A 27,258-nucleotide genomic window follows, 5' to 3' on the forward strand; every position below is an offset into this window, starting at 1 on the left:
GTCAGATACCTTCTTCCTCTGTGGTAAGACTCTCTCCGCCTCCTTAGATTTGTACATACAGTTTCATATTTGCGCTCAGCATCTGAGGCAGTAACTAACTACACTGTTTGAGTTCAGCATTTTTTTTTTTACATGTCTTTTGTATGATTTTACAATATGCAATCAAGTGGCATTGATTTAAAATGTTTTAGTTTAATGTAAAGTGTAACTTTCATTCACCGTAAAAAGTGGTATTCCTGCTCTTGTTTGTAAATTGAGGGGGTGGTCTAGAATGTAACTGGGTTTTCAGGGGTATTTATTTGAAGTCTTGAGAGAATGTGTAGTAAAGTGAATTGCAAATAGGAAAATGAAAGTTTCCAGTTGCACCTGTAGTCGAATTGGACTGTAATGATGAAGTTGAATGATGCCATTCAAAATGTTTTCTAGCCCTTCGGGGGCTAAATTATAATGCTTTAGATATGCGTATTCACAACACCCTGATGTTTCACAGGGTCCTCCAAGACGTACAAATTCATCTGTAGGAGTGGAAAAAGAAGGTGAGACGTGGTTTGAGTCTTCACATAAAATGTGATAAAAAATATTCTGTGTGAGATACCGCTCACTCTATTGACTGGGGAGGAATGCACCACAGAGTCAATCATGTCTCTTGTTTCATCTCTTTCCTAGTGATCCGTCACCATGAGTACGGACGCGGAGATGCAAATCTACGGCAAGGCTGCCATGTACCTTCGTAAACCCGAGAGGGAGAGGATTGAGGCACAAGCCGCACCCTTTGATTCAAAGAACGCCTGCTATGTGACAGACGTCAAGGAGCTGTACCTTAAGGGTCTGATCATTGGCAGGACAGAGGGAAAGTGTACTGTAAAAGTCACGAATCCTGACGGCACTACAATGGTATGTCCAATCTGAAAAGTATTCAAATTCAAGTTTGTGCAATTACACTATTTAAAAATATATATATATATTTCAAAATGATCAAAAACATGCCAAAAGTCAATATGAAATCATTAACAAAAGATTAAGAAGCATTTTTCTTTTTTTAAAAGAATATTTTTAACCCTCAAACAAAACACTTTTATTGAACTATTTAAAAACGGCATGGAGTTATTGATATTGACTAGTCAAGAATCACCATGTATGTGTCAGTGGGGATTTAAAAAAATCATTTTTTTACATTTTAGTCATTTAGCAGACGCTCTTATCCAGAGCAACTTAAGTGTTTTTTTGTTTTTTTTTATACTGGCCCCCCGTGGGAATCGAACCCACAACCCTGGCATTGCAAGCACCATGCTCTACCAACTGAGCTACACGGGACCGAGATTGAACTTGTATTCAATGAGCAAAAAGCATTCAGTCATGTCCAGTTTGATCCGTGTGTAATCTAGATTTCTGACCGTTTCAGGATAAAGAGTTCAAAGAAGCAGACATCTACCAGATGAACCCCCCTAAGTACGACAAGATTGAGGACATGGCCATGATGACCTACCTGAATGAAGCCTCTGTGTTGTATAACCTCAAAGAGCGTTATGCAGCATGGATGATTTATGTAAGAAACCTGCATAAACATACACACATACTGTAAATGAACATAAGAAATTCCCACATGCATGAACACACAAACAGTACTACACAGAAATGAACGGTAGAAACCAAAACATACCAATACAGTAGATCCACATTAGTATATCAAAGCACACCCTCATCCTCACATAAATCCCTTAATTTCATTGAATCCCTTTCATCCAGACCTACTCTGGGCTCTTCTGTGCCACGGTGAACCCCTACAAGTGGCTCCCCGTGTATGACGAAGATGTTGTCAACGCCTACAGAGGGAAGAAGAGGATGGAGGCTCCACCCCATATCTTCTCCGTCTCTGACAACGCCTTTCAGTTCATGATGATTGGTACGAGCTCTCATGGATGGATGGATAGATAGATAGATGGATGGATGGATGGATAAATTAATGAATGGATGGATGCAAAAAAATATATATAAAAAAATAACACTTAACCAGCACTTCTAGCCCTGACTCTACTGACAGCTACCTTATTGAGGAAAAATGTACTTTCTATGCCTGTAATATGTGGATGTCCCTCCCAGCTATCTTAAGATGAATGCACTAACTGTAAATCGCTCTGGATAAGAGCATCTGCTAAATGACTAAAATGTAAAATGTAAATGGATGCATGGATGGATGGATGCATGCATGGATGGATGCATGGATGGATGGTATTCACTGTTTTCTAGTTAAAGCAGTTTGCTGGGAATATTTGATTTCACTAGAGTTAAATGGAAAATGTACCAAAAAATGAAATTCATGATGATGCTTATGAATGCAATTATGTACCCATAATGTTGCTTGAGTATAATAAGGAACATGTTTTTTGGTTCTAGATAAGGAGAACCAGTCCGTCCTGATTACGTAAGTTATTTACTATAATTCCACTTGAGAATATGTTTCTATTGTAATATGTTGGGTCACTTGGTGTTATAAAATACATGACATTATGAATGGATTAGGTCACTTGGGTGTGATGAAAATATACTGAACAAAAATATAAACGCAACATGTAAAGTGTAGGTCCCATGTTTCATACGCACAAAAAGCTTATTTCTCTTAAATTCTGTGCACAAATTTGTTTAGATCCCTGTTAGTGAGCATTTCTCCTTTGCCAAGATAAACCATCCACCTGACAAGTGTGGCATATCAAGAAGCTGATTAAACAGCATGATCATTACACAGGTGCACCTTGTGCTGGGGACAATAAAAGGCCACTCTAAAATGTGCAGTTTTGTCACACAACACAATGCCGCAGATGTCTCAAGTTTTGACTGCTGCAGAAATGCCCACCAAAGCAGCTGCCAGATAATTTAATGTTCATTTCTCTACCATAAGCAGTCTCCAACAAGTTTTAGAGAATTTGGTAGTATGTCCAACCGGCCTCACAACAGCAGACCACATGTGTAACCACGCCAGCCCAGGACCACATCCGGCTTCTTCACCAGAGGGATCTTCTGAGACCAGCCACAGCTGATGAAACTGAGGAGTATTTCTGTCTGTAATGAAGCCCTTTTGTGGGGAAAAACTCATTCTGATTGGCTGGGCCTGGTTCCCAAGTGGGTGGGCCTATGCCCTCCAAGGCCCACCCATGGCCTAATTCATTTTTTTGCAATTTACTGATTTCCTTATATGAACGGTAACTCAGGAAAATTGTTGAAATCGTTGCATGTTGCGTTTATATTTTTGTTCTGTATACATGGCATTATGAATGGATTAGACTGTGCGTAATAATGAGTCGATGAGTGGAAATATTCTAACTTATGTTAGAAAACAGGTGAACAGTGTATTTGTCAGTGCTATTTCTTAGCAAAAGCCAATATGACACTTAAACCCATCATTCTCGGTCATATAAACCAGTGGAGAATCCGGTGCAGGAAAGACTGTCAACACCAAGCGTGTCATCCAGTACTTCGCCACCATTGCAGTTTCTGGTGTCAAGAAGGAAGTAGACCCCACCAAAATGCAGGTAGGTTATGCCTTTTTAACATATTTTCAGTTTGGTGGGCTGTGTAAAAAAAAAATTCAAGTGCTGAATACTGTTTTAAGTAAAGTGTTTCCCAGTTTCTGAGCAACTTGGTTTTTTCTCAAATCAGGGGTCTCTTGAAGATCAGATCATTGCAGCTAACCCTCTGCTGGAGTCTTACGGTAATGCCAAGACAGTGAGGAACGACAACTCGTCTCGCTTCGTAAGTATGAAGAATTGACTGTGGAAGTACGTTTTATTGGGTGGAAAAATGTCAGTAGTTCCCTGTAGTTGTATCAATAGATGTCCAACGAACTGTAACATTTCAAGGGGTCTATCAAAGTAAAATGGTAGATTTATTTAGTTGACCTATTTCTAACCCCCATGCTCTACTATAGGGTAAATTCATCAGGATTCACTTCCAAGGAGGCAAACTGGCTAAAGCTGACATTGAGACCTGTGAGTTGGTTTTGATTGTTTCTCAATGCTTTCCTTAAAGACTTGCTCCGGAACTTTGAAGACTAGCAAGTATTTTTTAAATCTCGCGCTTTGGGCTGGATGTGTCAATGTGTAGTTCATACATGAACCATCTATCTTAACTTAATTAGCCAGGAAATCCCTAGTTTTAATGTGACTGTTTTCTGGAAGCGCCATTTTCCCTACATTTTCCCCCAGGTGGGCCAGACCCCTAGCAATTCAAGTTTCAGCCAATGAGCTTCAGCCCTTCGCCATTTGAGTGACAGCTAGCAAGTTGCACACACAGCAGAGCGAAAGAGAGAGTAATGACTTGGTGCACATATCTGCACATATGTAAGGTAGTACGTAATTTTCGGGGACCATTTTTGACTCGTGAGCGATACTTTCAGAACTACTGACTATAAAGTATACAAAAGTACCGGAGAATCTTTTTAATTCACACAGCATATTTCGAGGAGATCACATCATCAGATATAATATTTTTCTATCACTTGTTCTCTTTCTCTCTCAGACCTGCTGGAGAAGTCCAGAGTGGCCTTCCAGCTGCCCGCTGAGCGAGGCTACCATATCTTCTACCAGATGATGACCAACCACAAACCTGAGCTAGTTGGTAAGGCAAAGTAGAGGTTTAGGTGAATTGTTCCCACCCCCATCTGTGGAATTTATTAAACATTTTCATACTCCAAACTGTTAATATTATTACAATGACTACATCCAAGGTAACAAGGCATCTAAACATGGGTCAGGTCTTTCAAGGTCTTTCATGGGAAAGATCTATCAAGTAATGCACTGTGATGCACTAGTCCAGGAGCCTCAGTCCCCTCTTTTGATGCTATGTATTATATACTACATGTATCCTTGAGTCCATCTATTGAGTAAAAGAGGGAGAGATACTGTAAAGGTAGGACAGCACAATTCTAAGAGATTTAACTGACAAACCATTCTCCGTTGTCCACAGAAATGACGCTCATCACCACCAACCCCTACGACTTCCCCATGATCAGCCAGGGTCAGATCACTGTGGCCAGCATCGACGACAAGGTCGAGCTGGATGCCACAGATGTGAGTCATACAAAGTGTTAACCAAACTCTAGATATGGAATGGGTAGGAAGGATCACCATACACACTGAATGCACTGTGCAATTCCAACTTGGTGGCAGCTGGGCACCTTGTGTTAGTTAGGCACGTGCTTCAAGGCACTCTTCATGCCTTCACTCTTCGCCTTGAGGCACATACCTGTAAGACATCCACAAGAGACTGCCACTATATGCCCTGTGGAACTGTGTAAAACTAATTTTGTGCTGCCATATAGTAGTGTGTTGGCCAAGAGCAATCATGTGGAACAGAGAAGCCAGTCAATTGTATCCATCCCATTTGTTCTGGACTGAACACAGAACGGTAGTGTACTGTAACTGAGCAAACTGCCGTTCAGTTCTTCACGGTTGTACTTCCTCTTTAATGCCAGGATGCCATTACAATCCTGGGCTTCTCTAATGATGAGAAGATGGCCATCTACAAGCTGACAGGAGCTGTAATGCACCATGGCAACTTGAAATTCAAGCAGAAGCAGCGTGAGGAGCAGGCCGAGCCAGACGGCACAGAGGGTGAGTCCCACTCAAAGATATACAATATGGAAAGCATTAGTCCCTTTCCCAGTCCCAAACATATAAATAGAACACATAAGACAGACAGGCATGAGATAAAAACTCAAACCCCCGGAAAATGATTTTAAATAATAGATGTGGGTTCAAATCTAAACCTAACCTACAAAAGAGCTGGCCAAACTATTTTGTCAGTTTGACATCAGAAACAAGTGATCTGTTGTTGTTGGCTCTCTCTCCAGTTGCTGATAAAATCGGCTACCTGCTGGGCCTGAACTCAGCTGAGTTGCTGAAATGTCTGTGCTACCCCAGAGTGAAGGTCGGCAACGAGTACGTGACCAAGGGACAGACTGTGCCTCAGGTAAGGCAATTAAACACATCATCTACCATTTTCTAACGACCTGAATTATTTTGGGGATGAGTGCATTGCTTTCTAAAAATAGTAATGTTGTTTTCCCAAGCGCTTATCGCCTTATCACTAGACATGGCCAATATCTCCTGTAATAATTTGAGTTATTATCATTGCAGGTTTATAACGCAGTCATGGCTCTGGCCAAGTCCATCTACGAGAGGATGTTCTTGTGGATGGTCCTCCGTATCAACGAGATGTTGGACACCAAGAATCCAAGGCAGTTCTATATCGGTGTGCTCGATATTGCCGGGTTTGAGATCTTTGATGTGAGTATGAGACCAGAACAAGACAATTAGTTGTGATTGAGAAGGATTACAGCCTTGTATAATGAAAATATCCCTTTTGAAATTCCACCAACAGTACAACAGCATGGAGCAGCTGTGCATCAACTTCACCAATGAGAAACTGCAACAGTTTTTCAACCACACCATGTTCGTCCTGGAGCAAGAGGAGTACAAGAAGGAGGGAATCGTCTGGGCCTTCATTGACTTCGGCATGGACTTGGCTGCCTGCATTGAGCTTATTGAGAAGGTAAGTTATTGAGAGATATTTTCACAGTGGTACAATGTATCTGACTGTTGAGAACTCAATAGGTTTCCTATTTTGTGCCCCTAAATGAATAGAATCCTATAAAAGCATGTTTGCAAAATGAATAAATGTGATCCTAAGTGTAAATATCAATCATTTGATATACATCTCTTTTTGTAAAGCCATTGGGCATCTTCTCCATCCTTGAAGAGGAGTGCATGTTCCCCAAGGCGTCAGACACTACCTTCAAGAACAAGCTGAACGACCAACATCTTGGCAAAACCAAGGCATATGAGAAGCCCAAGCCTGCCAAAGGCAAGGCAGAGGCCCACTTCTCCCTGGTGCACTACGCCGGCATTGTGGACTACAACATCACTGGCTGGTTGGAGAAAAACAAGGACCCCCTGAACGACTCAGTTATTCTGATGTACGGGAAGTCCTCAGTCAAACTGATGGCTACCCTGTATCCTGCTGCCCCACCTGAGGGTAAGACCAGCATCACGTCAACATATTTAATTAAGCCCTAGTTACAACTCAGACCCACATTGTCTTTAAAGCCTTTGAATGTATCACAATATCTCAGGGTTATTCACTGGGTTAATTTACACATAAAATAGGTGTTATTTTACACAATCTCATTGGTAGTGTTTGCATTCGATTCTCTTATTTATAATTATATTTTACTTTTCCACATTTGACCAGATACAACCAAGAAAGGAGGCAAGAAGAAGGGTGGTTCCATGCAGACTGTGTCTTCCCAGTTCAGGGTGAGCTCTTGAAATGTGTATATTCAGTCCTTCAAAAGGTGCATTGATTATCATAAATTATTTCTGAGAAAATGGTTTGTAACCCTCTTACAGGAGAACTTACAAAAGCTGATGACCAACTTGAGGAGCACTCATCCTCACTTTGTGCGCTGCCTGATCCCCAACGAGTCAAAGACTCCAGGTGCCCGAAATATTCCGTTAAATATTACATCTTATCAATACAGTATGAGTAACCTTAATGAGCCCAATCTTTAATCTGTTTATGTGTATTAAAAGAGACTTGGTTTGCTTTACCAGGTCTGATGGAGAACTTCCTGGTTATCCACCAGCTCAGGTGTAATGGTGTACTGGAGGGTATCAGGATCTGCAGAAAGGGCTTCCCCAGCAGAATCATCTACGCTGACTTCAAGCAGAGGTACACACACACAAAGACAAATGCACACACGCACAACAACACACACACACACACACACACACACACACAGAAAGATCTGCTCCAAGAGTTTTCCCAGCATCAGAATAGCTATTTCATGTAATATATACAGTGCATTCGGAAAGTTCAGACCCCTTGACTTTTTCCACATTTTGCTACTTTACAGCCTTATCCTAAAATTGATTTTTTCCCCTCATCAGTCTACACACAATACCCCATAATGACAAAGCAAAAACAGGTTTTTAGAAATGTTTGTGCCAGGTTTCCTCCAGACGTGACGCTTGGCATTCAGGCCAAAGAGTTCAATCTTGGTTTCATCAGACCAGAGAATCTTGTTTCTCATGGTCTGAGAGTCTTTAGGTGCCTTCTGGAAGGTTCTCCCATCTCCACAGAGGCACTCTGGAGCACTGTCAGAGTGACCATCGGGTTCTTGGTTACCTCCCTGACCAATGCCCTTCTCCCCCGATTGCCCAGTTTGGCCGGGCGGCCAGCTCTAGGAAGAGTGTTGGTGGTTCCAAACTTCTTCCATTTAAGAATGATGGAGGCCACTGTGTTCTTGGGGACCTTCAATGCTGCAGACATTTTTGGGTACCCTTCCCCAGATCTGTGCCTTGACACAATCCTGTCTCGGAGGTCTACGGACAATTCCTTCGACTTCATGGCTTGGTTTTTGCTCTGACATGCACTGTCAACTGTGGGACCTTATATAGACAGGTGTGTGCCTTTCCAAATCATGTCCAATCAATTGAATTTACCACAGGTGGACTCCAATCAAGTTGTAGAAACATCTCAAGGATGATCAATGGAAACAGGATGCACCTGAGCTCAATTTCGAGTCTCATATTAAAGGGTCTGAATACTTATGTAAATAAGGCATCTGTTTTTTCTATTTTTAATACATTTGCATACATTTCTGAAAACAAGTTTTTGCTTTGTCATTATCGGATATTCTGTGTAGATTGATGAGAACAATATTTTTTTGAATACATTTTAGAATAAGGCTGTAACGTAACAAACTGTGGAAAAAGTCAAGGGGTCAGAATACTTTCCGAATGCACTGTATAACCAACCTATTACAACTTCACATATGTTAAACATGTCTCCTCATTCAGGTACAAAGTACTGAATGCCAGTGTCATCCCCGAGGGCCAGTTCATGGACAACAAGAAGGCTTCAGAGAAGCTGCTTGGGTCCATTGACATAAATCACGACGATTACAAGTTTGGACACACCAAGGTCAGTCAAATACCCCCAGCAAAAGCTGACAACAAAACACAACTTCAATGATCATTCCAACCCTAACTGTTCAACATCTCACCAGTATGTTCATTTAACTAATGAAAAAGGTTGGAAAACAATTTTTTCTTCAAATTCGTTCAAGTATAGAAACTCAACTCATTATCATGTTGCATTGGTTTAGAGTGATTTGGTTGCAGTTATCTGTATCTGTGTACATTATTAATCTACAACTGTACAATAACTTACAACTTAGAAACAGCCTATGCAATGTTTATGTTGTTCAAATCAATCTAGTGGTGTTGTTGCCCTGTTTTGATCCAACCCTTTCTATCTGTAACCATCTGACTGTGGTTCCAATGTTCCATGTTTACCTGTGCCTCAGGTGTTCTTCAAAGCCGGTCTGCTGGGTGTCCTGGAGGAGATGAGAGATGAGAAGCTGGCCGTTTTGATCGGCATGGTCCAGGCTCTCAGCCGTGGATTCCTCATGAGGAAAGAGTTCACCAAGATGATGGAGAGGAGGTGAGGAATAGTATACATTTTTTTTTTCATTGTTTTTTCACCATTCAGCTCCCCTCAACCCATACCATCTATTTCTGAACGCCATCCAGTTTTGATTTCTATTAGCCATATATTTTTTAACTATGCGGTTTCACAAAAATCCTGAACCTTTCTAGTCTCATAGTTTCTACAGATTGTCAATCAAAGATAGAATGTTTTGCTAAGAGTATTATTATTTTATTGATCGATTGACTATGACTTTGCAGAGTTAGCTCCAAGTAAATGTGAAAAATGTTCAGCCATTCCTGAACCTGCGACCAAAAACAAACTACATATGGGCAGTACCAAAACAAGTGATCTAATGATTCTGTCTCTTCGCAGAAAAATCTGCAGAGCTTAGATGGTTGTATCTCCCATACATATAACATTCTGTTGGTTGCAAGAATATTGTGTAATAATTTTAGTTTTGAATCTGGCGTCGTTTCACAAACGTTTTAATTTAATTGAAAATCTCCTCCCAACTATGTTGCAACATGTCTGGTGCAGCTGTCCATTTTTTGGTTCTTAGATGAAACTTTTTTATTCATCTCGATTTTCTTTAGGCAATTTTGGTCTTTAATGCCGACAGACAAGTTCCTTACCTTTTCCCCTTTACACTGCGGTAATGCTGCAATCAGTTGGTTGTAATTTTGGATAGAGAAGACATTTCCATATATTTTTGTTAACAGCATGTCACCAGTCCTATTTATGATATCATTTACAAAGATTATACTTTTTTTTCTGATTAAAAAAATAAAAAAATAATCAATTAGTATATTTGAGTTTAACCATAATATTTCTTGTAATATTTGTTTGGTCTTTTCTGGTGGATTAAACTGAAATAGCAGCCAACTTTCTATTGCTTGTTTTTAAAATAGCGATAGTTTGGAAATGATTTCATTTTCAATTAACCGAAAGTGAGAGGTTGTAATCTGAATAAAGGGAAACAGGCCATTCTTGAACACGGGGTGAGCCATTCTTACTAATCTACAAGAAAACCAGTTTGGATTTAAGTATAGCTTTTGTATGACTGAAGCCTTTAGTGAGTGAGACGTCTAACGCTTTAATATTTAATCGTTTCTGCCCTCCGAATTCATATCCATTATATAAATAGGCCCGTTTAATTTAGTCTCGCTTCCCCATTCCAAATAAAATAAAATATTTTTGACTCATATCATTTTTAAAAACAAGTCGCTAGGTGTAGGCAGGGCCATAAGCAAATAGGTAAACTAGGACATGACTAAATAGTTAATCAGGGGGATTTTCCCACAAATAGACAGCTGTTGTCCTTTCCATGATAGCAAAATCTTATCTAATTTCTATTCAAATGTATTGTAGTGCGATCGTTTATTTTCTCAGGGTATAAATACCTAGTATGTCCACTTCACCATCTGACCATTTTATTGGTAAACTACACGTTAAAATGTAAACGTTTATATTTTTTTGAGATCCAATACGTAATATGGTACACTTATCATAATTCGATTGTAATCCAGAGAGTTTAGAAAAATTATCTAGATCCTCTGAGGCTGTGGAGGGATCCAAATTGTGGTATTAAAAGAAAACATGAATCATCAGCGTACAATGACACCTTTGTTTTTAAGCCCTGGATTTCTAGCCCCTTTGATATTATTGTTGGATCTGATTTTAATATCTAACATCTCGATGGCCATAATAAATAGATATGCCGATTATGGACAACATTGTTTTACTCCTATTGACAATTTAATACTTTCTGTGAAGTAGCCATTATTTACTATTTTACACCTAGGGTTACTATACATAACTTTAACCCATTGTATAAGAGATTCTCCAAAATTAAAATATTCCAGGCATTTATATATCAATTCCAGTCATACTTTATCAAAAGCCTTTTCAAAGTCTGCTATGAATAGTAGGCCTGGTTTCCCAGATTTGTCATCGTGTTCTATTGTTTCCAGTTCTTGTCTTATATTATCTCCAATGTATCGTCCATGAATAAAATCTAACACCTTTTTAATTCTATGCGCTATGCATTTTGCTAGAATTTTTGCATCTTTATACTGGATCTTCACATTTACCACCTGGGTCCTGTTTCAGTAATAGTGAAATCAGACCTTCTTGTTGAGTATCTGATAGTCTACCATTTTTATCGGAGTGGTTAAAACATGTTAATAACGGACCTTTGGTACATTGAAAAATATTTGATATACCTCAACTGGTATGTCATCTAGCCCTGGAGTTTTCCCCGGACTTGGAGGCTTTAATTGCATCGAGAATTTCCTCCTCTGTAATTTGGCCTTCACATTACTCTTTCTGTACAGCTGTTCATTTGACATTATTAATTGAACAATAATCCTTGCAATTAACTTAGTTTAGTGGAGATGGAGGAGATTGAAACGAAAACATATGCTTAAAGTAATTTGCTTCCTCTTTCAAAATATTGTTTGGTGGATCATGGGTGACGTAATTTGTAACAAACTTCAGTAAATTATTTTTGGTAGCATTTCTATTTTGAAGATCCGCATATTCCATCCAGTTCGCTTTATTTTTTTATAATATATTAGACTTGATCTTTCTTGAATAAGTTCATCCATTTCTTTTGTTTTTCCTCTAACTTATTCTGTGCCTCTCTAGTACAGTTATTATTGCTATCTATCTGTACTGTTAGTCCCTCTATTTCCTTTGTTAATATGAACACTTTTCACCGACGTTTCTTTTGTTTTTAAATATGAGTATTGAATTGCATGGCCTCTAAAGGCACATTTAAAAGGATCCCATACAACAAGGGGATCTGCTGTACCTATGTTATGTTGGAAAAAGTATGTTATGAATTCTTCTGTCTTGGTTAAAAACTAGTCGTCATCCAATAGGCTTTCATTACATTTCCAATATCCTCGCCCATGTGGAAATTCAGTAAGAGTAATGTACATGCCAATTTTTTTTATTCAACTTTTGGTGCCAGCGAGAATGCCATAAGAAAGTAGTCAAGACGACTAGCTTGATTGAGCCTCCGCCATGTATATCTCACTAGGTCAGGATATTTAAGCCTCCATATACGCACTAGTTCCAATATATCAATGATATTTGTAATTTCCTTAAGTGCATGAGGGTCCATTGAGGTATTTAAAACCGTATTATAATCTCCCACCACAATAATAATAAATAATAATAATAATAATAATAAAGTATTATTTTCAAAGAAGCGTGGATCATCATTATTTGGACCGTATAGATTAATGAGCCAAATCTGTTTATGGTCTAATAACATATTTTAAAAAATCTGTCTACCTTGCTGATCTGTTTGGACAGTTTGCACATTCGGATCAAAATTATTGTTAATTAATGTCATCACCCCTTTTGATTTTCTTTGCCCATGGGAGAAGTATATTTCCCCCAGTCCTTTTCCCATACAACTTCATCAAAAATTGTTGAATGAGTTTCCTGTAAACAATATATATTATATTCCTTCTCTTTTAGCAGGTAAATACTGAATGTCTTTTCATATTATCTGCTAAGCCATTACAATTATAACTGGCTATACTTATTTCACCATTTACCATAACGAGATACAAGTTTTAATTATATTTATGCTAATATATGTTTGTAAACTTACCATTAAAAAGTACCATGATGGTTGTGGATCCATATAGCTGTACCATGATATTTGAACTGCTACTGAGTAAATCTCCAATTGTTCTCCAATATCCACTATTCCATCTGCTAAAACCTCCCCCCATCCCAAGTTGGGTTGTTGTCCCCATGACCGGCAGACCACCCCTGTCCCCCTGGATCCTAGGGCCTTTGAGAGATCGGGACCCATCCTTTAGAAAGAGCACACAGTGGCACCCACAGAACAGCAGCAGATTAACAGCCAAAGGCATTTCCAACGCCCTCACCTCCATTATATTGAATAGTTATTTTATATATATAAAAAATTATTGAAGATCTTTCTTTATTCCACAATACGCGTACTAATGTAGGCTCTTCCTATGAAGGATTGTTACCTATAACCAGGACTGGCATTACAAAAATCACATTTTTGGCAAGCAATAATTGTGATTCAACCTATACTGCCACTAACATCATTACCCCATAGCAACAGATGTGGGATACATACACACACACACACTCTCCCCACCCTTCCCCCAACAAACAACCACAAGCTCAGATGTTCAACAGTTGTTCCATCCCGGAGCCCAACTCAAGAGAAGGCTTGACGTGTGAATGCATTTACAGTTGTAGCTGTTTGAGAAGGCCTGCAAAAATTGAGCAAGAATGGGGAGATTTGATTAACCAATGTCAAGTCCTAGCTGATGGAGCTTAGATACACCCCCCTACCCTGAAACACACACACACACACACACACACAGACACTGGTCCCCCGTTGTGAGCATTTTCCCAAGCACCTCTATGCAGTCAGACCATTTGATTATTTTGTGCCGCCAGGGCCACAATAATTTGCCCCCTCTCTGATTGTCCGTCTGTGACCCCCTCCCCATGGGTTACTGCAGCCAGTGTTGCCAGCACTGCCACTACCTGGGTGGGGGTACGCCACCGGAATCTCCACCGGCTAGGTACGAGGTCGTCAAGGTTCTCATTAGCAAGCTTTGAGAATTTCCTTGTATATTATGCTCACCCATTCGGAGGCTTTGGCTTTGGTGGACCAACCCTGCCAGGCAGGCTCAGAATCTTGAGGGGGCAGTGCTGCTTTAGTGGGTCTCTGACCGCGGTGATCTTTCTTTCAGTCTCGGCTGTGTATAGGCTACTTGCAGTAGGCCTATAAAACAGATAAGGACTTCTCCTTAGTGTGTGGGTCGCTCAGGTGGGTGTCTAGGATATAGGGTTGGGGACCATTCAATCATGATAGGACAATAAATGAATAAACTATTTACCCATTAATTCTTAAAGAATATAAAATGCCTCATGAGCTAAGCATGACCTGTAAGTCCTTGCATTCCTGAATGTAGCTTTAAAAAAGATCCAATGCAGCTGTTTTTATCTCAATATCAAATAATTTATGGGTAACAATTAAGTACCTTACGAAGATTGTTTTAAAATTAAAATAGTGAAAAAGAAACAAAAATAGCTTCTTAGCAAAGAGCAATTTCTCAAGCAAGAATTTAGCTATGACTGTCTGGGAGTGGTCTTAGTGGGGAGGTGAAAATTGAGAACTAGCTCTTATTGGCAGAGAGGTTTGGAACTCTTTCTTATTGGTCTATTAACTAATTTACTGCCTGGTGATGTCACCAGGCAGGTCAAAACGCCATCCCACCAATTTCAGGCGAACTTTTCAAACAGCTCTTACGCTAAAAGGGCATTCTCATTATTTTCACAATTTCACAGGATTATTCCAACCTCATAGTGTGGAAATATATATAAAACACAGGACAATCATGATTTTGACTGCACTGGGCCTTTAAGCATGTCACTCACCATGCCACTCTATCCTTTCTGTTGACCAGAGATGCCATCTTCACCATCCAGTACAATATCCGCTCATTCATGAATGTGAAAACCTGGCCATGGATGAAGGTGTACTTCAAGATCAAGCCCCTGCTGAAGAGTGCCGAGACTGAGAAGGAGCTGGCCAACATGAAGGAGAACTTCGACAAGATGAAGACAGACCTGGCCAAGGCTCTGGCCCGCAAGAAGGAGTTGGAGGAGAAGATGGTGTCTATAACGCAAGAGAAGAATGACCTGGCACTCCAAGTTGCATCTGTGAGTGAGAAATGATCCTCATAAGGTCACATTTACATACACAAGAATACACAGATGAGCACACATTTTTATTCTCCATGTTATACATATACACACACACACACATATTTACATATATATACACATATACATATATACACACATATACATATATACACACATATACATATATACACACATATACATACATATACATATATACACACATATACATATATACATTTATACACACATACATATATACATTTATACACACATATACATATTTACATTTATACACACATATACATATATGTATACATATATATATACATATATATACATACACACATATATACATACACACATATACATATATATACACACATATACATATATATACACACATATATATATATACACATATATATATATATATATATATATATATATATATATATATATATATATATATATATATATATATATAGCACCAATCAAAAGTTTGGACACACCTACTCATTCAAGGGTTTTTCTTTATTTTTACTATTTTTTTAATTGTAGAATAATAGTGAAGACATCAAAACTATGAAATAACACATATGGAATCATGTAGTAACCAAAAAAGTGTTAAACAAATCAAAAATATATTTTATATTTGAGATTCTCACAAAGACACTTCGGTTGGAACCAAAAATCACCAATTTGGACACCAGACCAAAAGGACACATTTCCACCGGTCTAATGTCCATGGCTTGTGTTTTTTGGCTCAAGCAAGTCTCTTCTTCTTATTGGTGTCCTTTGCAGCAATTCTACCATGAAGGCCTGATTCACGCAGTCTCCTCTGAACAGTTGATTTTGAGATGTGTCTGTTACTTCAACTCTGTGAAGCATTTATTTGGGCTGCAGTTTCTGAGGCTGGTAACTCTAAAGAATTTATCCTCTGCAGCAGATGTAACTCTGGGTCTTCCATTCCTGTGGCGGTCCTCATGAGAGCCAGTTTCATCATAGCGCTTGATGGTTTTTGCAACTGCACTTGAAGAAGCTTTTAAAGTTCTTGAAATGTTCCCTATTGACTAACCTTCATGTCTTAAAGTAATGATGGACTGTCATTTCTCTTTGCTTCTTTGTGCTGTTCTTGTCATAATATGGACTTGGACTTTTACCAAATAGGGATATCTTCTGTATACCACCCCTACCTTGTCACAACACAACTGATTGGATCAAATGCATTAAAAAAGAATGAAATTCCACAAATTAACTTTTAAGAAGGCACACCTATTAATTGAAATGCATTCCAGGTGACTACCTCATGAAACTGGTTGAGAGAATGTCAAGAGTGTGCAAAGCTGTCATCAAGGCAAAGGTGGCTTCTTTGAAGAAACTCACATTTAAAATATATTTTGATTTGCTTAACACTTTTTTTGGTTACTACATGATTCCATATGTTTTATTTCATGGTTTTGTTGTCTTCACTATTATTCTACAATGTAGAAAATAGTAAAAATAAAGAAAAACCCTGGAATGAGTAGGTGTGTCCAAACTTTTGACTGGTACAATATATATATATATTTCATGAATTTATATAGATTTGCTCTGACCTCTGACTAAATCAAATCTATATGTTGATACACAAAGTGAGGCTGCTGATTTTTCTCCTGTTCTGAAACCAGGAATCAGAGAATCTGAACGATGCTGAGGAAAGGTGCGAGGGGCTCATCAAGAGCAAGATCCAGCTGGAGGCCAAACTCAAAGAGACGACCGAGAGGCTGGAGGATGAGGAGGAGATGAATGCTGAGTTGACTGCCAAGAAGAGGAAGCTGGAGGATGAATGCTCTGAGCTGAAGAAGGACATTGATGACATGGAGCTCACCCTGGCCAAAGTGGAGAAGGAGAAGCACGCAACTGAAAACAAGGTCTTGTGTCATCCATAGACAGTCTAACCAAACAATAATCAACTCAAAACATAAAATAGCTCAACAGAAATGGAATTACAGTTATAGTGTGTGCAGGAAAAATGAAGACACAAAATAGTAGAATAGTGGTACTCTCTCCTCTCTCCTCTCCTCCCCTCTCTCCTCTCTCCTCTCCTCCCCTCTCTCCTCTCTCCTCTCTCCTCTCTCCTCTCCTCCCCTCTCTCCTCTCTCACCACACCTCTCTCCCTACAGTAATTGTATGTTCAGATCCCCCTCGTTTATGACTTCCATTCAGTACACTGGCATTGAGTTCACTGCCATCTAGTGTTGACTCTATAGAACAGTACTTGTTGACATTTCTAATCTGAATGAAATACATATCAAACCAATTCTCCCCTTCATGGTGAAGTGACCAAAGGCTAATTTTGGTGTGGCCGTTTTCAGGTTAAAAACTTGACAGAGGAGATGGCGTCTTTGGATGAGAGTGTTGCCAAGCTGACCAAGGAGAAGAAAGCCCTCCAAGAGGCCCACCAGCAGACACTGGACGACCTGCAGGCAGAGGAGGACAAAGTCAACACTCTGACAAAGGCCAAGACCAAGCTGGAACAGCAAGTGGACGACGTGAGTGGAGTTTGGCCATGATAGTATGTAAGATGATATTATCTTCAGTTGTTTACATAAGAAAAATACATGTGTGTTTTTATCTTGTAGCTTGAGGGTTCTCTGGAGCAAGAGAAGAAGCTCCGTATGGACCTAGAGAGAGCCAAGAGAAAGCTGGAGGGAGATCTGAAACTGGCCCAGGAGTCCATAATGGACCTGGAGAATGACAAGCAGCAGTCTGATGAGAAAATCAAGAAGTAAACACAAATAAATTAACACAGTATTACCTGCCATCTTGATCATAATGGTTGTTCTTGACTAATTCTTGAAATTATGAAATAGCATTTACATATGATACTCTCTCTTTACCCTATCGGACCAAAACCATCTTTGCAATCGACGTGTTTGTGTTTCTTAGGAAGGAGTTTGAGACCTCCCAGCTCCTCAGCAAGATTGAGGATGAGCAGTGTCTGGGAGCTCAGCTGCAGAAGAAGATCAAGGAACTCCAGGTACAGTACAGTACCTAAGCTCCTGTACAGGAAAGCACACACCTGAAACATTTCATAAAAAAATATTCTGGTAGCACACATTTTTCCTGGTGGCTTGTAGGTTGGAAAATGGTGCTTCTTGCTGGTGCTTCTTAATGTTATGGTTTTGGTTCCCGCATGGGACACTATTTACTTATTATATTAGTGTAACTGGCTTTGAATGAACACATTTATGAAAAATATACATACTATTATTATTTTATGTATTGTAGTGTTCATCCCTCCCTGCTCCTGCCCCCTGTTCTAGGCCCGGATTGAGGAGCTGGAGGAGGAAATTGAGGCTGAGCGTGCTGCCAGGGCTAAGGTTGAGAAACAGAGGGCCGATCTCTCCAGGGAACTTGAGGAGATCAGCGAGAGGCTGGAGGAGGCCGGAGGCGCCACTGCTGCACAGATTGAGATGAACAAGAAGCGTGAGGCTGAGTTCCAGAAGCTGCGTCGTGATCTTGAAGAGTCCACCCTGCAGCACGAGGCCACAGCCGCCGCTCTGCGCAAGAAGCAGGCCGACAGTGTGGCTGAGCTCGGGGAGCAGATCGACAACCTGCAGCGCGTAAAGCAGAAGCTGGAGAAGGAGAAGAGTGAGTACAAGATGGAGATTGATGACCTCTCCAGCAACATGGAGGCCGTCGCCAAGGCTAAGGTGAGTAGTGATGCTTTGATCAAGCAGTGTTGAGGAGGGTCAACTACATTACCATTCAAGTTAACTGAAGTTGACAGGAGTCCCATATATAAAGTAATGATGGAACATGTTTCACTAACAGGGCAATCTGGAGAAGATGTGCCGTACTCTTGAGGACCAGCTGAGCGAGATCAAGACTAAGAATGATGAGAATGTTCGCCAGATCAACGACATCAGTGGACAGAGGGCCAGACTCCTGACAGAAAATGGTACCATCATCAACAATGAACAACAAACCAATGCTTTCTTTCTGTAAAACACAATAACATGGGTTGGGGGCTGTATCCAGTCCACAGTTTCTACTGGACTATTCAACACCTAACATTGCCATACGATACCTTAAAATACATGTTCAATCTTAGAGAACAGAGACCCCATTAACAAGACGTTCCTCTTTCCCTGCAGGTGAGTTTGGCCGCCAGCTAGAGGAGAAGGAATCCCTGGTGTCTCAGCTGACCAGAGGAAAACAGGCCTTCACTCAGCAGGTGGAGGAGCTGAAGAGGCAGATTGAGGAGGAGGTCAAGGTAAGGGACTCAAAACGGACATCACCGACTACAGAGTTTAGAGCTTCATATAGACGGTGACTACGCCACCCTCAGAGACTTTGTCATTTGTAATTTATCTCCTTTTCTCTCTTACAGGCTAAAAACGCACTGGCCCACGGTGTTCAGTCTGCCCGCCATGACTGTGACCTCCTGAGGGAGCAGTTTGAGGAGGAGCAGGAGGCCAAGGTAGAGCTGCAACGCGGCATGTCCAAGGCCAACAGTGAGGTGGCTCAGTGGAGGACTAAGTATGAAACTGATGCCATCCAGCGCACAGAGGAGCTGGAGGAGGCCAAGTGAGTCGCACTCAACAGCAAAAACTCAAACATACGGTGTGGATGGTGAGGGTGGTAGGGGGATCTAAGAAAATATTACGTTGATATGTATTTTATCATTTGTACACCCTCTGTCGTCCAACAGGAAAAAGCTGGCCCAGCGTCTGCAGGATGCTGAGGAGACCATTGAGGCAACAAACTCCAAGTGCGCCTCCCTGGAGAAGACCAAGCAGAGGCTGCAGGGAGAGGTGGAGGACCTCATGATTGATGTTGAGAGAGCCAACGCAATGGCTGCCAACCTCGACAAGAAGCAGAGGAACTTTGACAAGGTTAAAATGAATAAACCTCACTCTAGGGTGATATTTTCTGTCTGCTATATGATCAATTGTAATATAATTGTAACATATTTCTGATTCCAAACTTCATCAATGACTTCTAATGGATTTTCCTAGGTTCTGGCAGAGTGGAAGCAGAAGTATGAGGAGGGTCAGGCTGAGCTGGAAGGAGCTCTGAAGGAGGCTCGCTCTATGAGCACTGAACTCTTCAAGATGAAGAACTCCTACGAGGAGGCTCTGGATCATCTGGAGACTCTGAAGAGAGAGAACAAGAACCTGCAACGTGAGCATTTGACAGCTGTTCTATTGGGCTCATGTTTGACTAGTGTTTTAAAAATGGAGGGAACTGTAATCAACATTTATTACACCATTTTAGAACAGTATTATACTTACTTTATTATTTGAACTTGTAAATCGGTATTCCTTTGAACAACCCAAGGATGTAGCAGCACTTAGATTTGCAAGACCGTATGAAATGCTGATTAATTAATTAGTATGATTCAATGTCAACTTCAGTGTAATGGCGGTATCCACTGAAAATCTCCCAAGTCTAAACTGCTCCTGTGTTTGTGTGTGCAGAGGAGATCTCTGACCTGACTGAGCAGATCGGAGAGACTGGCAAGAGCATCCATGAGCTGGAGAAGGCCAAGAAGACTGTGGAGACCGAGAAGTCTGAGATCCAGACCGCTCTGGAGGAGGCTGAGGTGCAAACTACAGCTGTTTGATTGGAAAAATAGTGTTATCCCCATGAGCTTTTGCAGAAGCAGCAGCTACTCTTCCTGGGGTCCACTAAAAACACAAAACATGACAAGTAACAAAACCCTGATAGACAAGGACAGTCACACAAATTTAAAATACGATATACAAACAATACGACTAAAGTGGTACACTAGCCAATGCCAGCTACAGTCCAACACTCCCTGTATTGGTGTTTATTGTAGTCATATATATTTAATTCCTTGTGTTATACACATCCAAATGTATTGAACACAATTTGCCTGACTGCTTCTCTTTGTTCAGGGAACACTGGAACATGAGGAATCCAAGATTCTGCGTGTGCAGCTGGAGCTGAACCAGATCAAGGGTGAGGTGGACAGGAAGCTGGCTGAGAAGGACGAGGAGATGGAGCAGATCAAGAGGAACAGCCAGAGGATGATGGACTCCATGCAGAGCACCCTGGACTCTGAGATCAGGAGCAGGAATGACGCCCTGAGGGTGAAGAAGAAGATGGAGGGAGACCTGAACGAGATGGAGGTCCAGCTGAGCCACTCCAACAGGCAGGCCGCTGAGGCTCAGAAACAGCTGAGGAACGTCCAGGGACAGCTCAAGGTAAAGGGACTGGGGAGGGATTTGTTTGTGGGGGATCTGTAGAAAATATTAGCACAGAGGAATTTAATAGAGTTAACTAATATGCTGTAGAAAAGGTAGGGATATTGGGGAAATTCTTACCAATGAGCATTTCTATCACCCATCCTATCACCTCTACATTGTCATTGTGAACCCCAGGATGCCCAATTGCACCTTGATGACGCCGTCCGCGCCGCAGAGGACATGAAGGAGCAGGCAGCCATGGTGGAGCGCAGAAACGGTCTGATGATGGCTGAAATCGAGGAGCTGAGAGTTGCTCTGGAGCAGACAGAGAGAGGCCGCAAAGTGGCTGAGACTGAGCTGGTAGATGCCAGCGAGCGTGTTGGACTGCTGCACTCCCAGGTACGAGAGTAAGCCATTAATAATGAAACTAAACCAAGCATACCGTTTCTGCTTTGTGACTTGAAAGTTCTCTTGAGATTCAAGAAAATTGTCTTCCCTCCTCCAGAACACCAGCCTTCTGAACACCAAGAAGAAGCTGGAGTCTGACCTGGTTCAGGTGCAGGGAGAAGTGGAAGACATCGTCCAGGAGGCCAGGAATGCAGAGGAGAAGGCCAAGAAGGCCATCACTGACGTGAGTCCTTATGATCTATTCAATTACAGTCACTTGATTTGTATCCAAGGGCCAATGGTAGCTGGGCTGGTTTACCACAACAAAGATCTCATAGGGACGTTATGATTATTGCCAATTGGTGCATAAATTAAACAAACTACCATTCCAGGCGGCCATGATGGCTGAGGAGCTGAAGAAGGAGCAGGACACCAGCTCTCACCTGGAGAGGATGAAGAAGAACCTGGAGGTCACGGTCAAGGACCTGCAGCACCGCCTGGATGAGGCTGAGAATCTGGCCATGAAGGGAGGCAAGAAGCAGCTCCAGAAACTGGAGTCCAGGGTGAGTTAATAGCAGGGTGGATTAGAGTTGATTGAAAAACTGATTGCTGGAAATGTATTTGATCATATACAAATACACAGGAGCATTGAGTAATGACTTTTTCTCTCACCTAGAGAATGAAAAGATGTTGTTATCATTACAGACCCCCTTCAATTAAAATTGTAAAAGTACATAGGAACAGACAATCTGATTTCACCACCTCAAACAAATGCCTACGTAAATTTTTTCCACGAAGGTGCGTGAGCTGGAGACCGAGGTGGAGGCTGAGCAGAGAAGAGGTGCAGATGCAGTCAAGGGAGTCCGCAAGTATGAGCGCAGAGTCAAGGAGCTCACCTACCAGGTAAGAGAAAGTACCTTCTTCACAAACTTGACACTAACACAGACAGGTTTGTGTATAAAACTATGGGGCATTGATTCTTTGATCTTCTCCCACAGACTGAGGAGGATAAGAAGAACGTTAGCAGACTTCAGGACCTGGTAGATAAGCTGCAGATGAAAGTCAAGGCCTACAAGAGGCAGACTGAGGAAGCGGTGAGTCACATACTTAGTCAAATACTCTGAAAGCGTACATTCAAAAACATATTTTTTTCCCTTGTAGACATTACAAAACGTAATTACATTTACATCATTTAGCAGACACTCTTATCCAGAGCAATTAGGGTTAAGTGCTCTGCTCAAGGGCACAATGACACATTTTTCACCAAGTCGGCTCTGGCATTAGAACCAGCGACCTTTCGGTTACTGGCACAACGCTCTTAACCACTAAGCTACCTGCTGCCCCATGTCCATACAGTTTAATGTCCATACAGTTTAGTTTAGGCTATTTTAATTCCTAGTGGTAGATGGATATAAAAAAAAGCAGACACTGAATATCCCTTTGAGTGTGGTGAAGTAATTAATTAGGCTTTGGATGGTGTATCAATACACCCAGTCACTACAAAGATACAGGTGTCCTTCCTAACTGAGTTGCCGGAGAGGAATGAAACCGCTCAGAGATTTCACCATGAGGCCAATGGTGATTTTATAAACAGTACAGTGTTTAATGGCTGTGATGGGAGAAAACTGAGGATGGATCAACAACATTGTAGTTACTCCACAATATTAATCTAAATTACAGAGTGAAAAGAAGGAAGCCTGTACAGTATAAAAACATTCCAAAACATGCATCCTGTTTGCAACAAGGCACTAAAGTAATACTGGCAAAGGAAAACATTTTGTCCTGAATACAAAGCGTCATGTTTGGGGCAAATCTAAAACAACACATCACTGAGTATCACTGTCCATATTTTCAAGCATGGTGATGGCTGCATCATGTTATCGGTATGCTTGTCATCGGCAAGGACTGGGGATTGTTTCAGGATTTAAAAAAACAAAAACAGAATGGAGATAAGAACAGGCAAAATCCCTGTAAGATGAAAAACCTGGTTCTGTCTGGTTCTGGGGGACGAATTAACCTTTCAGCAAGACAATAACCTAAACACAAGGCCAAATCTACACTGGGGCTTTCTTACCTAGAAGTAAATGAATGTTCCGGAGTGGCCTAGTTACAGTTTTGACTAAAGTAAAGTAAAGAAACTAAAGGGAAGGAGGAACGGTGATATCAGGTGCCGGTAAAGTTGTTCATGGCCAAAGTTCACACTGTGAATGGGAGTAATTCCATCCCATGCGTCATCCACTTCTTTCGGTGTAGCTGGAATGGGAGTGGGGGATCATCTCCACGTTTGAATTGAATAATACATTAGAAACGGCAAAGCAAGGCTTCTGCCTACAGCTATATTGATCACACATACGTGAGTAAAAATTGGCACAAAAAAAATATTAAAAAATCGGTCCAGACCTGTACAGGCTGTCAGTCGATACACTCAACTAAATAAAATGTAAAACAGCCTATACATGAAGCTCACAGACGAATTCAACTACTCACACCAAACACCTACTTGCTCAGTATTAACTGTGGGTAGCTAATGAGAGGGATTTTGACTTGAAAAACTATGGCAAGACTTAAACATGGCTGTCTAGCAATGATCAACATCCAAATTGACAGAGCTAGAAGAATTTTGAAATTAGTAAATGGGCAAATATTGCACAATCCCGGTGTGCAAAGGTCTTAGAGACTTGCCCATCGCTGTAGTTGCTCCCAAAAGGTGTTTACAACATGTATTGACTCAGGGGTGAGAATATTTATCTAGTCCAGATATATTAGGGTTTTATTTTTCATCAATTATAAAAAAACGAATCATTCTTTCACTTTGACATTTTTTTTGTAGATCGTTGACAAACAATGTAATTTAAATCCATTTTAATCCAAATTTGTAACACAATTAAATTTGAAGATATCCAAGGGGGGTTAATACTTCTGATTGGTACCTGGAGGCCCCTGGAGGCCCCTGGAGGCCCCTGGAGTCCCCTGGAGGCCCCTGGAGGCAGTGGTTTGTTCCCCCGTTCCACCACTCACATTCTCTGCTGTATCATCTATCTCCCTATGAACATTGCTATTCCTAAATCAGTCAATAAAATAAATAAAAAACGTTGAAATACCTTAAGAAAAAAAGAATATTAATATGCTACCTGAAGCTTCAAACTTTGAATACTGATGTTTACTCCTCTCTTTTCCCCACCCAGGAGGAACAAGCCAACAGCCACATGTCTAAGTTCAGGAAGGTTCAGCATGAGCTGGAGGAAGCTGAGGAGCGTGCTGACATCGCTGAGACTCAAGTCAACAAGCTCAGAGCCAAGACCCGCGACACTGGAAAGGTACAGAGCTGCTGCTAAACCTGTATCTGACTAAATGATCAAATATGTGACCGACTGGCTCGATTTAGTCTTATGTAGCAAAATTTGAAATGGTGTTTTTGACATTGGATAAAAGTAGAGACTTGTATAAAAAAATATATATCATGCACTACAGTTGAGGAACAATGGAAAAGTAATTCTGCTTTTAAAGTTGATAAACTTGTAACCTCACTTTTGAGAAAAGGGCCCTTGAATGTTTTGGTACACCTACTGGAGAGCTCTTCTTTGTCTACACCCATTCAGCATCGTTCACACCCACTTAAGCCCTAGCCCCACCCATTTCTTTAAGGATTCACATGTGAGGCTATGTACTAAACAACCAAAGATTTCAAGACTAAAGGCTGGTTTATACTCTGGAGTTCCAGAGTGTGCTCTGGACATTTGTAAACTCAGAGCGTTGTCAGATTGTCAATTTTTATGTTATCCAGAGGCTGTTTTTATGTTACCAGAGCGTTGGTGACCATAACTGTGCTGCTGGCAACAATTGAATTACGCTTTTTTGCCAACGTTTACTGACACTGCCCATATTCAATGGGTGTTGAGCTTTCGTACATTTGTTAGTTATTCTGCGCTCTGGCACAGTCATACGAGAGTGCTCTGAAGTCGGAGTAGATAGCCAGAGCGAATTTATCAGCTACGTCTATCGACAGTTGTCGCAGTGACATCATAAAAATTATATTGAAATAGTTACTTGCATAGTGGAGTCTTTTGTTTAGACATGTAGCTAGCTAGCTAAACAATTAACCATAATCCCAACTCTAATGTTACTACCCTGACTGAATCTGCAGGTAGCTAACCAACCAGGTTCAATGTTAGCTAGCTAACATTAGGCTATAACTAGCAATGCAAATGGCTCTGAGATACTAATAATATTACTACACAGATCATACACGTAATGTTAGCTAGCTAGCCAGCCAGCTAACGTTAGCTAGCTAGCTAACAGTACACTTTAACTTGAAATGAAAACGACATTCTGACAAAATTAGAAACGTGTAATGTCTGAAAATGTAGCTAGCTAGACTATCTTGCCCATATACATGGATGGACACTTCTCCCTCTCTGTCATGGATGCCATGGTTGCCTTTAGTTTGAAGATGTAATCCGGAGACAGGTGTTTTATACAACAGCCTTCTGTGTGTTCTCTTTTCGACTCTGTCTGCATATTTGCAATGAAACACCAGAATTGTCTCCATCTCCTTAGCTATCATACTCTAATTCTCCTAATTTCAAAACTTGGTCCTCCAGAAAGTGGAGAGCAACACTTATGCAATTGTACGACGTGATATCTTTCAAAAACAACGCGTTAGAAAGGATTACCTACACATACCGACCAGCTCATATTATAGACAGTAGCGTGCTACATGGCAGACCAATCCGAACTCATCTCTCGGCATGTCCAGCCCACTCAGTATCTCAGCCAATCTAGCGGGAAGGTTGCTGTCTTTTTCCATTGCTTAACCAACTAGTCTCGTAATTTAACAATTGTATTCGTATTTACAGATGGCATACAAGTTTGTTATTAAGGCACATGAAAGTTCACATGTTTCAGAAGGCAATCTGCCAAAAAAACGCATTCTGATAAATAAATAAAGTTTATGTTCAAATGGCGCTCCTGTGAAGTGGTGACACGCGACATACACCTAGTTTCCTGAAACAAGTCACATATGGCCACATCAACACCACCTATGATGCAGTCTTCACAGAGGTCAATACAGAACTTTTACACAAAAAAAAAAAAAAAAAAAAAATTACATATTTAATTAATTAATTAAATAAAATACTAAAATGTATTTAAGATCTCCAAGAATAACATTTCGGGTCAAAACATAAATAGATTAATTAAAACTAAGTTGGTACGTCAAAATTGAAAATCAAAGCTTAGCACTGAGCCTTAAATGTTTGATCCATTACATGATTTCCAAATGTACATATATTAATATATTTAGCATGTTCATTATTAATACTCATCCATTATATTCTTTCTTTCTTCTTACAGGGCAAAGAAGTTGCTGAATAAACAAGACCAAAGTCTTATATCGTTTTCCTGTGTTGCATAAAATATGATTTTCATGGTGAAAATGAGCATTGATTAAAAACATGTAGACCTACATACA

The 27,258-nt window shown here is 40.6% G+C and overlaps 1 protein-coding gene across 1 annotated transcript; it reads left to right on the top strand.

Moving 5' to 3' along the window:
- LOC121558460 (myosin heavy chain, fast skeletal muscle-like) lies at nt 1-27,258 on the top strand. Its single transcript, XM_045218117.1, has 41 exons — nt 1-23; nt 491-536; nt 667-894; nt 1,403-1,546; nt 1,747-1,903; nt 2,395-2,422; nt 3,419-3,527; nt 3,655-3,747; nt 3,923-3,983; nt 4,513-4,611; nt 4,960-5,063; nt 5,468-5,606; nt 5,846-5,964; nt 6,132-6,281; nt 6,376-6,546; nt 6,726-7,029; nt 7,246-7,310; nt 7,404-7,491; nt 7,608-7,725; nt 8,856-8,979; nt 9,365-9,501; nt 14,964-15,219; nt 16,872-17,114; nt 17,559-17,735; nt 17,826-17,971; nt 18,133-18,223; nt 18,510-18,899; nt 19,021-19,147; nt 19,344-19,462; nt 19,580-19,776; nt 19,901-20,084; nt 20,208-20,373; nt 20,670-20,794; nt 21,111-21,419; nt 21,597-21,800; nt 21,907-22,032; nt 22,181-22,351; nt 22,587-22,691; nt 22,787-22,882; nt 24,974-25,105; nt 27,141-27,258. Exons 3-41 carry the CDS (start codon nt 679-681, stop codon nt 27,159-27,161), a joined length of 5,811 nt encoding a protein of 1,936 aa, XP_045074052.1. The 5' UTR covers nt 1-23; nt 491-536; nt 667-678; the 3' UTR covers nt 27,162-27,258.

The sequence above is a fragment of the Coregonus clupeaformis genome, unplaced genomic scaffold (assembly GCF_020615455.1).
Source record: "Coregonus clupeaformis isolate EN_2021a unplaced genomic scaffold, ASM2061545v1 scaf1381, whole genome shotgun sequence".
Classification (NCBI taxonomy): Eukaryota; Metazoa; Chordata; class Actinopteri; order Salmoniformes; family Salmonidae; genus Coregonus; species Coregonus clupeaformis.

Excerpts from the sequence above, each read along its gene's own strand:
- LOC121558460 (XM_045218117.1), top strand. The coding sequence starts at position 679 with ATGAGTACGGACGCGGAGATGCAAATCTACGGCAAGGCTGCCATGTAC. Across the intron at positions 5,965-6,131 it reads AGGGACAGACTGTGCCTCAG|GTTTATAACGCAGTCATGGC; the intron begins GTAAGGCAATTA and ends TTATCATTGCAG. Across the intron at positions 17,115-17,558 it reads AGCACGCAACTGAAAACAAG|GTTAAAAACTTGACAGAGGA; the intron begins GTCTTGTGTCAT and ends GGCCGTTTTCAG.